Source organism: Euleptes europaea, chromosome 1, assembly GCF_029931775.1.
Source record: "Euleptes europaea isolate rEulEur1 chromosome 1, rEulEur1.hap1, whole genome shotgun sequence".
NCBI classification, from domain to species: Eukaryota; Metazoa; Chordata; class Lepidosauria; order Squamata; family Sphaerodactylidae; genus Euleptes; species Euleptes europaea.
The window spans coordinates 9,481,925-9,494,050 of record NC_079312.1 but is presented as its reverse complement, the minus strand read 5'-3'; the positions used below and the strand labels follow the sequence as shown (position 1 = coordinate 9,494,050).

At 46.5% G+C, this 12,126-nt stretch overlaps 1 protein-coding gene across 1 annotated transcript; it reads right to left on the bottom strand.

The window, feature by feature from the left end:
- Positions 1-357: 357 nt before the first annotated feature.
- LOC130486289 (zinc finger protein OZF-like) lies at positions 358-6,727 on the bottom strand (the record flags this gene model as incomplete). Its single annotated transcript, XM_056859579.1, has 7 exons — positions 6,659-6,727; positions 6,078-6,192; positions 3,805-3,875; positions 3,417-3,543; positions 2,171-2,357; positions 1,188-1,786; positions 358-860 (listed from the first exon to the last, which is right to left on the bottom strand). Coding segments are annotated over exons 1-7 (1,671 nt in total), but the record flags the coding sequence as incomplete, so codon positions are not given.
- Positions 6,728-12,126: the final 5,399 nt, after the last annotated feature.

The following is a 12,126-nucleotide window of genomic DNA, read 5'->3' as shown; positions in this document are numbered from 1 at the left end:
CTATTTGAGTTGTTTCCTAGTAAGAGCATTTAGACTTTCCTTCCCAGATGAGGTAAGGTTTCTTTGCATATGCAAGATCTTTGCCAGAATGTACATGGTTTCAACCCTTTCTATGGTCTGTGGTTGTCTTTGAGGAGTGAATTAAGAGAAAAGCTATTTTCACAGGCTAAGCAGTTACATGGTTTCTCATTGTGTGGGTTCTTAGATGCTCTTGAAAACAGCCAGGCTGACGGAATCTTTTCCAACACTCTGAGAATTAAAAAGGTTTATTCCCTGTGTAAGTTTCTAGATATTTTTACAAGATCACAGCTCTGAATTAATTTCTTCTCAACTCTGAACATTCAAAAATTTATCCTCTGTGTGGGTTCTCTGATGCTGTTGAAGATTGCCAGTCCTACTGAATCTCTTTCCACACTCTGAGCATTCAAAAGGTTTCTCCCCTGTGTGGGTTCTTTGATGTTGTTGAAGATTGCCACCCTGACTGAATCTCTTTCCACACTCTGAGCATTTAAAAGGTTTCTCCCCTGTGTGGATTCTTTGATGCTGTAGAAGATGGCCACTCTGAGTGAACCTCTTTCCACATTCAGAGCATTCAAAAGGCTTCTCCCCTGTGTGGGTTCTTAAATGCTTTTGAAGGTGGACATTCTGACTGAACTTCTTTCCACACACCGAGCATTCAAAAGGTTTCTCCCCTGTGTGAGTTCTTAAATGCTTTGGAAGATGGCTACTGCTACTGAATCTTTTCCCACACTCCGAGCATTCAAAAGGTTTCTCCCCTGTGTGGGTTCTTTGATGCTGAAGAAGACTGGTACTTTGACTGAATTTCTTTCCGCACTCTGAGCATTCAAAAGGTTTCTCCCCTGTGTGGGTCCTTAGGTGCCTTTGAAGGTCACCACTCTGACTGAATCTCTTTCTACACTCTGAACATTCAAAAGGTTTCTCCCCATTGTGAGTTCTTAGATGTCGTTGCAGATGGCTACTCCGACTGAATTTCTTTCCGCACTCTGAGCATTTCTCTCCCCCATGTATTCTTTGGTGCACAAGGAGCTGTGATCTGTATTTAAAGTACTTTTCACACCTAAAGCATTTATGTGACTTCATTATAACATGCCTTGGGAAATGTACATTACCCTGTCTTCCATCAGAAAATGTTATCCCATTCTCTAAGCAGATAAATGGCTTCTCACCTGAATGAATCATTTGGTGTTGAATAAAGTCTGATTTCTGTGAGAAGCTGTCACCACAGTCTGAGAAGCTATGATGTTTCTCTCCTGAGTGTGTCCTTAGATGCTGTTCAAGATGGCCACTCTGACTGAATCTCTTTCCACACTCTGGGCATTCCAAAGGTTTCTCCCCTGTGTGGGTTCTTTGATGCCGTTGAAGACTGCCACTGTGACTGAATCTCTTTCCGCACTCTGAGCATTCAAATGGTTTCTCCCCTGTGTGGGTTCTTTGATGTTGTAGAAGATTGCCATTCTGACTGAATCTCTTTCCACACTCGGAGCATTCAAAAGATTTCTCCCCTGTGTGGGTTCTTTGATGACGTTGAAGACTGCAACTGTGACTGAATCTCTTTCCACACTCTGAGCATTCAAAAGGTTTCTCCCCTGTGTGGGTTCTTTGATGCCGTTGAAGACTGCCTCTTTGACTGAATCTTTTTCCACACTCTGAGCATTCAAAAGGTTTCTCCCCATTGTGGGTTCTTTGATGCCGTCGAAGATGACCACTCTGACTGAATCTCTTTCCACACTCTGAGCATTCAAAAGGCTTCTTCCCTGTGAGTAATCTTTGGTGCACAAGGAGCTGTGATCTGTATTTAAAGTACTTTCCAAAACGAAAGGATTTACATGCCTTCATTATAATGTGCCTTGGGAAATGTGCATTACCCTGCCTTCCATCTGAGAAACTCATTCCATTCTCCAAGCAGATTAATGGCTTCGCTGCTGAATTAATCCTTTGGTGTTGAATAAGGTCTGGTTTCTGTGAAAAGCTCTCGCCACTATCTGAGCAGCTATAAGGTTTCTCTTCTGTATGTGTTCTTTGATGTTTAAGGAGTTCTGCTCGGCAAAAGAAGCTCTTTCCACACTCCAAACATTGCTGGCTCTCCTTTCCACTTTGCATTCGCAAATGGATATTATATTGGGTTTGATCTGAGAAGTTCATTCCACACTCCAAGCACTTGTATGTTTCCTCTTGGCAAGGAATGGGTTGATCCCTCTTCTCAACCATGTGGCTTCCTTTCTGCCTCTTGGGTACACTTTGATTCTCGAAGTTTCCTTTCAAGTCCTCATTCTTGACTTCACCTGGTGATAGATGATGCAGGTCCTCATCCTCATTGCTCTGATCATCTCCTCCTCCTGGATTAAAGACAGAGATCCCGTTAGTACCCACAGAAAGAGGTCTGATCTGCACTTGACGTTTCATCCATACTCAAAGCGGTTCAGGGGCTTTTTCCTGCTCTACACTGAAATGTACAATAATATACTCTTTAAAGTGGCTTCCAGCCTGCTGCTCTGGTCCGTCTCTAAAGTCTTCTTTGGCCTCTTCATTCTTGGCTTTTTCCAAAGAGAACCCCTGGAATTCCCCAGGTGTCTCCACCATATCTGCTGCTGCAATAAAGGAAGAGTCAGCCCCTAAGCAAGAAGCCAGGCCCATCTATCACACTCATTATCGTGTGTGCATTTCCTTTGGGAAGAACTTCTTTCCCCCCAAACTGGGTAGATGGTCACACCTTTCCCCTGCCAGGCCCTCCAGTAGAACTGTTTTCATATCCTGCCGATCCCTTCCCTCCTAACCTGCCCCCCCCCATATGCACTTTAAGGGAAAAGGTGGCAAAGAATTGCTCCCCCACTATTCACATTTGACTTGCCTTACAGCTCTTTTGAGACTCTGCTCTTGATGATTAAATACAAGAAGTCATCATGGTGTCCAGTCCTGCAGCTACACAGAGAGTTTCCTTCTAATTGTGACGACAGCCATGAGGAGCTGGTATTCAGCCTCCCAAAAATACATGTATGTGTGTGTGTGTGGGGGGGGGGGGAGAAGACAGACCTCCCCAAGAGACCCCCACAGTTCAAAGGGAACACCCATGTTTTTGCTGACTCTTCCCAGGAGACAACTTATTAAATTACTACATTTTGCCTCCTGGCATGCGGGATACAAAAGTGGCTGACAAAGCAACTCTGCATGGTTAATGGGGAGGCCTTTATTCTTCTCTGTTTCCCTCTGAATGTATTTTTACTGTTTTATATTTGTCACATTATACATGTTTATTTTTATTCTAACCATTTCTTAATCTTCTGGAGCTGATTTTGTATCAAAATAATTTTTTATGATGATGATGGTTCAAGGTTTTGATTCATGCATCATCCCAATGGTAGCAATTGGAACCTTTGGCACCTGTGAAAGATCCTTACCCAAAAAGCCCACGTTCCCATAGTTCTCCAGCATAACTTCCCTGTAGCGAGCTCTTTGGCCTGGATCCAGCAGGGCCCACTCTGCCTCTGTGAAATCCATGGCCACCTCCTCAAAGGAAAATGGACTCTGAAAGAAAAAGAAGATTCCCTCCTCAGAGACCATGCCAGGAAGAGACTGCAACCTGGAAAGGGGCTTTTCGGGAGGGTGAGGATAGGGAGCTTGGCATAGAGGGATAAAGGGAGGAGCATTCAGAGCTTGGCATGGAGGGTAAAGGGAGAGGCATTCAGAGCCTCTCTCGCTCGGGACACCTTAGCAGCAAGTTCAGGAACAAAAGCCCCCCTGAGAAAGAAGGTGGGACCCAGGCTGTCCCCAACTCATCCCCCCTACCTGGATTGGAGGCACAGCAGTCGTTTCCACCCCTCTACAAAGATGATGGCTCAACACTATCTGTCCACTGCCTACAAGGGAGAGAAAATTGGAAGGAAGAGGGTTAGCCTCAACTTCCTATTTCATTTGCTTATTTGACTCCTGCTTCACTCACCCTCATTTCCAGGGCTGTGAAACCTTGCCCTATGTACACTCAACGATACTTGTAATGATTTTTGGTAAATTGTGGGAGAGGTGGAAGAGAAGCACCAGGTACCCATGAGCTGCGGGGGGTTATAAATGCTGCCAACGTGCTTCAGACTTCTGCAAGACTTGAAATGTGGCCTGTGAACTTGAGTTCAAAAACATGACAGAATCCCTGCTGGATCTGACCAAAGGCCCAGGCACGCCTTTCTCCCAATGTCTGGCCCTCCCACATGCCCTTCAGTACTGCCTGGAGGGAGACAAGGGGAGTGGAAGTGATGCCACACAACATATTGCTGTCACATCCTTCCAAAAACCAAGACATGACTTCAGCCTATCTAAAAACCCTCAGGTAATATCAATGGATTTCCAGAGCATCTGTCCAGGTCTCTGGCTGGATGCAACATCTGTGTGACATCCCATCCACCCCATGATCCACCTCCAAAGTGAGCAGGGTTGCCAGGCCCCTGGGAAGCCTTTAAGCAGGGGTACAGAAGCTACATTATTGGTCCCTACTACTGGGTTTTCAGAGGTATGCTGCCCCAGAATGTGGAGGGTCCATTTATTCACCGTGGCTACCAATTGTGCCCAGATTTTTCTACCTTTCCTTTGTTGAGCTGACAGGAATATTTTAATTCATGTAAATAAGAATGGATTTGCCTTCCATGAATCTGTCTAATCCCCTTTTAAGTGAGGACCATCACTACATCCTATGGCCCTGAGTTCCTGAAGTCCACCCTGTCTCTTGTGCAGAAGTATTTCCTTTTTCTCCTGCCCTAAACCTTATAACCAACAACTTCACTATGTATGATAAAATGGATGCTGAGTTTTGGAGGAAACATACACATGAATCAGTCGGAGAGTCTTTGGACCTAAGAAATAAGAAGAAGAGTTGCACTCTAAGAAATAAGAAGAAGAGTTGCTGCACTCGTCTTGTTAGTGGCTTCCTAGAGGCACCTGGTTGGCCACTGTGTGAACAGACTGATGGACTTGATGGGCCTTGGTCTGATCCAGCAGGGCCTTTCTTATGTTCTTATGAGTTGGTTTTTATATGCCAACTTTCTCTACCTTTTAAGGAGTATCAACCCTGCTTACAATCTCCTTCCCTTCTTCTCCCCACAACAGATACCCTGTGAGGTAGGTGGGGCTGAGAGTTCAGAGAGAACTGTGATTATCCCAAGGTCACCCAGCTTGCTTCATGTGTAGGAGTGCGGAAACCAGCCCGGTTCACCAGATTAGAATCCGCCACTCATGTGGAGGAGTGGGGAATCAAACCTGGATCTCCAGATTAGAGGCCACCACTCTTAACCATTATACCACACTGTTCACAGAATGTCAGGTATTAAGAGAGAACTGGTATAAAATGTTTTTAGATGGTACATTACAATTAAAGACGTAGCAAGAGCCAATAAAGATTATAACAGGAAGTGCTGGAAATGTCAGAATTCAGATGCAAATTTTATCACATGTGGTGAACATGTAAAAAAAGCAAGAAAATATTGGATAATGATACATAATGAAATGCAAAAGACATTAAAGCTTAGATTTGAGTTAGATCAGAAAAGTATGCTATTAAATATTTTGCCAAGCAATATCTCAAAAATACATAGCGAATTATTCAAGGATATGGTGACGGTGGCAAAAGTAATATATGCAGCAAAATGGAAGGCACAGAATTACCCAGATGTAACGGAATGGAAGAATAAGTTAAAGAAATATGTAACTGTGTCCAAACTAACTTCTTTGATATACAACAGACCAATGTCAGGATTTCAAGAAAAATGTTTTAAATTATACAGTTAACAAATAAGAGTAGAATTAATTAAAAATAGAATAAAAATTATTTAGGTTAGGTATGGATTTACAATAAATATATTACTGGATATAAAAACGTATGAGAACACAAAGCACTGTAATCTAAAGAGGCTGTTGATTAAGATGTAATTTCAATAGGAAAAAAGTAAGCTCCATGTAAACCATAGCATGATGAGTGTATATGTTTGTATGTTATGTTTGTTCACAAAATAAATAAAACTAATTAAAAAAAAGTTCACAATGTGCTCCGTCATCGGGGCCCAAGGAACCCTTACCATTTGAGAGGGCATCTTGGGCACACTCCTGGGCCTGCGCCCTCTGCCTTTCCTCTGACTGAGCTCCTTCTGCCTCAGAGAACTTCACTTTCTTCTTCACAGATGGTCCCCACATCTAAAACAGCAGCAAGGGAGACAGGTAAGAGAAGGAATGGGACAAGTTGTGGAGACAGATCCTGCCCCACTCCCAGACTCCTCACCCCTGCATCAGCCAGCTGAGCTGCTTCAACCATAGGGTCAAGAATTAGGGTTAGGGTTTCTTACCAGCTTAGTGAATTCTCTACAGGCATAAATACCTGGCAGGGAAGTCTTAGAATAAGGTGTTTGCTGGAGCTCAGTGAATGAAGACCTCTCACCTGTTCTCCCTGCCTCTTCTCCTCTGCCTGACTCAGGAGGAAACCTTCGGCCAGGGCAACTGCCTGGGAACTGGTCTCCGGCCCGCATCCTCTCACCCAGCGCTGCATTTCCTGGGGCAGGATGGTCAGGAACTGCTCCAGGATCACCAGGTCCAGGATCTGCTTCTTGGTGTGCCTCTCCGGCTTCAGCCAATGGTTGCAAAGTCCATGGAGCTGGCTGCAAACCTCTCGGGGCCCACCGGCCTCATTGTAATGGAACTGCCGGAAGCATTGGCTATATTCATCTACGGTCATAGTGTCCTGAGCTGGGATCTCTGGCACAGCTTTCCCCCAGAATTCAACACATCTCCCTGCCTGGATGGGATGGGGGGCTTTCCTTGATCTCTTGCCAATTCCAGATCCTTCTGGGTCCTGCTCTTCCATCTTCTTCCCCTTCTCTTGGGTCGTCCCCTACTGTGTAAAGATACCCTTACTCATGTGGCTTTGAAGAGAAAGAGGGAAAGATATCAAAATGGCAGAGAAAACCTGATAGAGAATGGAGATCAAGCACTGACCCTGGTCAAGAGACACCAAGGGTTGTCACAGCTGGAACGTCCTTGTTTAGTTTGTGGGTCAGGATTGATGTCATTGTGCTATATTACATATCAAGCTTTTTTTAAGATATGCCTGTTTGGTCCATCAAGGAAGTAAACCAGCTCTATTTGGCTCTTTAAATATCTGTTGCAGATGTTATGAGCTTGGCCTACGATTTCTGGGGATCGGTTTGTCTGGGGGTAAATCTCAAGGTACACTGGAGCCCTGGCCGAAATGACTGGGAATGGCTTTACCATTGCAGATATCTCCTCAGTAGGCTGGACATGTTAGGCAATTGGTCTGTTCAAGAAGCCAGCAGAGGGAAAGGGGCAGAGGGGCGTCAGGCCTCTCCAGGGTAGGGCAAAGGGGCTGCCGGGATGAAGAGGAGGCGGCAGTGAATTCCCAGGAAAACAGCAGATGGGAGGGGAAGTGCCACCCAAAATGCATGGCATGTGGAGAAGCCAACCAGCATGTATGATTCACCCCATGAGATCATGCCTTGGAGTCTTTTCTAGGCCTCCCTGCAACTACCATGGCTGAGAATGTACTTTTATTTACTTTTATTTACAAACTGCAGATCCTACCTTTCTGCCCCCAAATGGCCACCAAAGCAGCTAACAAATTTAAACATTTATTTATGTATTTATCGTCGGCCTTTCTCATTGGGAGTCAAGAATGATTACACCAAGTGAGTCAATAGAATCTACAGGATGGGACATCGAATAAACAATGAAATAGGATTTGGGTATTAGATCCTACCTGAAGTCTAAAAACAGAACTGAAGCAAAGCATAAAAGTTAACACAACACATTGAATGGTCCATTACATAGCAGGATCCAACTTCCAGCAAGCCATACACAACTGCAAAAACCCCAGTCCCTAATAATTTGTCCAACACTCTTTGTGAATAATTTTGTACAGTGCTATCCTATTGCCTGCTAGACAAGCCCTTTTGAATAATTTAGTTTTTCATAGTTTGCAGAAAGCCAGGAGAGTGGGAGCCTTCCTGCCCTCCTCAGGCAAGCCATCCCATAAGGTGGGGCCACAACACAGAAGGCAAGTATACAGGCAGTTGTTAACTTTGATGAGCAAAGCTGTCATGTGGGAAAAAAGGGGGAGAGATGGCCTTGCAGATATGAGGGCCCAAGGCCATGAAGGGCTTCTTTGTATGTGGTAGCCAATACTTTACAATGAGCCCAGTAATTGATGTGTAGTCAGTGGAGTGACTGAAAATAGCCCAGCTGCGGCATTCTGCACAAACTGGAATTCCCAGATTGATTTTGAGGGAAGACCAAAGTGCAGTGCATGACATGGATCCAGATGGCCACATCAGTCAAATCAAGGTAAGGGGCCATCTTTCGAATTAGGCTGAGTTGGAAGAAAGCTTTCTTTGCAGCTGTGCTCACTGGCTTCTCCAGCAATAATATAGGGTCCAGTACAACTGAGGCTCTTAACTGAGTCAGCTGAACTCCATCAAAAGCAGGGAGCACAATGTCCTTCAAGACTCCCGCCTTTCCAACCAGCATTTATTCTGTCCTTCCACTATTTAGTTTCAATTCTTAGCCATTTAACCACAGCAGCCAGCCAGCAATTTAGAGCCTATACCACATCACCAGGACATGTAGATAAGGATAAATATAGCTGTGTGTCATCTGCATATTGGTGTCAGCCTAAGGAGTTTACATAAAGACAGAACAGCAGGGAGAGGAGGAGGAAGAGGAGGAGAAGAAGAGGAGTTGCTTTTTATATGCCGACTTTCACTACCTCTTAAGGAAGAATCAAACCCGCTTACAATCACCTTTCCTTCCCCTTCCCACAACAGACACCCTGTGAGGTAGGTGAGGCTGAGAGAACTCTAACAGAGCTGTGACTAGCCCAAGGTCACCCACCTGGCTTCATGTGGAGGAGTGGGGAAACCAACACGGCTCACCAGATTGGCGTCCGCCGCTCACGCGGAGGAGCAGGGAATCAAACCCGGTTCTCCAGATCCAAGTCCACCACTCCAAACCAATGCTCTTAACCACTACACCACACTGGCTCTCACAGGATTGTGCCCTGTGGGTCTCCAACTGATAACTGATCTCCAATGGCAATTCTTTGGGTCCGGTTCAAGAGGAATTGTCCATTGCACAACCCCTGATGCCTGATTCTGGCTGTGGGCACCTGAACAAGACGGCAGGGTCCCCAGTGTCGAAGGCAGCAGAGGAATCCAGGAGGAGCAACAGAGAGGCCCCTGACCTCTGTCTGCATTTAGACAGAAGTGGTCAGCTAAAGTCAGCAGAGCCGTCTCCCTCCCTGGGCACAGTCTGAAGCCAGATTGAAAGGGGTCTAGAGCAGGGGAGCTATGCAAGAAGACGGAGAGTCGGTGCGCTGCTTTTTCTGTCACTTGTTCTAAGAAGAGCAGGTGAGAGAACCGGGCAGTACCATTTTCCTGAAGGGATGGCATTTTTTTTTTGCAGCAGACGGATAACATTTTAAAACGATGCAAAACCAACTCCCCCTCCAAAACACGATGGCAGCATTTCTGTCTTCCAAGATATGCACACTTATCCCCCAATGACTTACTTGTGAGTAAACCTACCTAGGATCCGGCTGCAAGGCTTTTTCCTGCTGGTGCACATCTGGAGCCCCTCCAGTTCTCCTTCCCTAATCAATAGCAAAGTGCCCCCCCACACACACACAGGAAAAAAGCCTTCCCCCCCTTTTCGCCCCCCCCCCATGCTCGGCCTCTCTAGCAAACATCTCAGTAAATTTAACCAGCTCTGTGCTGCAGATGCATGGAAAAAACGCTTCCTGCTCTTTCCATGAGGAGCAGTGCGCAGACCCGGGTGGTCGGAGCAGATTTCAGCCAGGCTGCTGTCAGAGAGGCCCTATGCAGCTCAATGGGGCTGCTCTGCAGTAACTCAGCACAGGGTTGCGCTGCTGGGGTATCCCACACTGGGGTATCCCACACTGCTGGGGTATCCCACACTGTTTAGTCATCTCAGAAAATGATTTGCACAGTTGAGTGGGGAGGAGAAAATGAAGGCAAACGAAAGCTTGAGCCATCCGAAGCCGAACTCACCTTGAGCCATCCGAAGCCGAACTCATAATCCTCCTAGTCAATGGGGCTTAGTACTCACAGGCAAGTGGTTTTAGGATTGTGTTGAAAATGTCGGTTCCTGTAACATCTTCCTGGTTTCTCAAAACAAAATGCTAGCTAGACTGTGGACTGGACTCTAGGATAGTTAGGTGGATAGGGAACTGGTCAATGGCATTTCATCTGAATGGCGGGAGGTGACCAGTGGGGTGCCACAGGGCTCGGTTCTGGGCTCAATACTTTCCAATATTTTTAGAAATGATCTGGATGCGGGGGTGAAGGGACTAGTCATTAAATTTGCAGATGACACCAAATTAAGTTCATTTTCTTGTCCATATCACAGTCAAATGGGGGGGGGCCCACAGGAGAGGAGGTCATGTGGATGCTCCATAAGAAATGCCCTGCTGGATCAGACCAAGGCCCATCCAGTCCAGGAGTCTGTTTACACAGTGGCCAACCAGGTGCCTCCAGGTAGCTGCCAAACAAGACAACTGCAGCAGCACCATCCTGCCTGTGTTCCACAGCACCTAATTTAATAGGCCTGCTCCTCTGATCCTGGAGGGAATACGTATGCATCATGACTAGAATCCATTTTAACTAGTAGCCATGAATACCCTTCTCCTCCATGAACATGTCCACTCCCCTCTTAAAGTCTTCCAAGTTGGCAGCCATCACCACATTTTGGGGCAGAGAGTTCCACAAGTTAACTATGCGTTGTGTGAAAAAAAAACTTCCTTTTATCTGTTTTGAATCTTTCACCCTCCAGCTTTAGCAGATGACCCCGTGTTCTAGTATTATTCTATCCACTCTCTCCAAACCATAATTTTATAGACCTCTATCATGTCTCTCCTTAGCCGCCTTCTTTCCAAGCTAAACAACCCTAACCGTTTTAACCACTCCTCATAGGGTAGTTGCTCTAGTCCCAGGGCACTCCCGGGAATTTTAAAAGCTTGCCTGCACACTGCAGGTATCTGCGGTATGTGGAGGATGAGTTGTGAAAGACTGCCATGAGTTTTGGTGCAGGCACGTGTCAGAAACCCTTACCTAGCGAGCAGGAATCCAGTGACACTCCTCTGACCTGCAGATTTTTCTAATTCTCCAACTGAGGCCCTCCTTTCTTGGGGAAGCTAGCAGCCACCTCCACAGACAATCTCCACATCTGAAAACACAGCAGAGAGCCCACACAGGAAACTGAAGTGGGACGGGAGAAGAAACAGGGCAGGACGGGACAGGAAGTCCTTGTTCCCACATTCTCGCCTCTTCCTCTGGCTTCTGGTCTTGGCTCAGGAGGAAGCCTTCTGCCAGGGCCATCGCCTGGGAACTGGTCTCTGGCCTGCATTCTCTGACCCAGCTCTCTGTCTCTGGGGGCAGGACAGCCAGGAAGAGCTCCAGGATCACCAGGTCCACAATCTGTTGCTTGGTGTACCTACCCGGCCTCAGCCACCAGTGGCAAAAATCCCAGATTCGAGTGCAAACCTGGAGGGGATGCTTGACCTCCTGGTAGGGGAACCTGATGGGAGTAGTGTGCTTCAGAGTACCCGATGCTGCCTTCGCTCACAATCACCCGTGCCATTCTTTCCCTACTGCGCCCAGGTGGAATAGGACAAGGGCTTTTGCCGGCACCCTTCTCACTGTCACGGCCTGCTGGACTTTTATTGGTCCATGTTTGTGTCCTTCTGTTGGGTAGCCCACCCTGACCTGGCTGGCCCAGGCTGGCCCAATCTCTCACCAGATCGCCGAATCTAAGCAGGGCCAGCCCTGGTTAGTATTTGGATGGGAGATCTCCAAGAAAGTCCAGGGTTGCTATGCAGAGGCTGGCAACAGCAAACCACCTCTGTAAGTCACTTGCCTTGAAAACCCAGTAAGGGGTCGCCACAAGTTGGCTGTGACTTGGCAGAACTTTACAAACATAGCCCCCAGTTGGGGATGCAGTACTGGAAAATCTCCAACACTCACTTGGCTAGTGAAAGAGGCTCCTTCCTGGGGAAATAGAAAGCCAAAGAGATAGCAAAGAGGAAGAAAAGGAAAGGGGAAAAAAAAA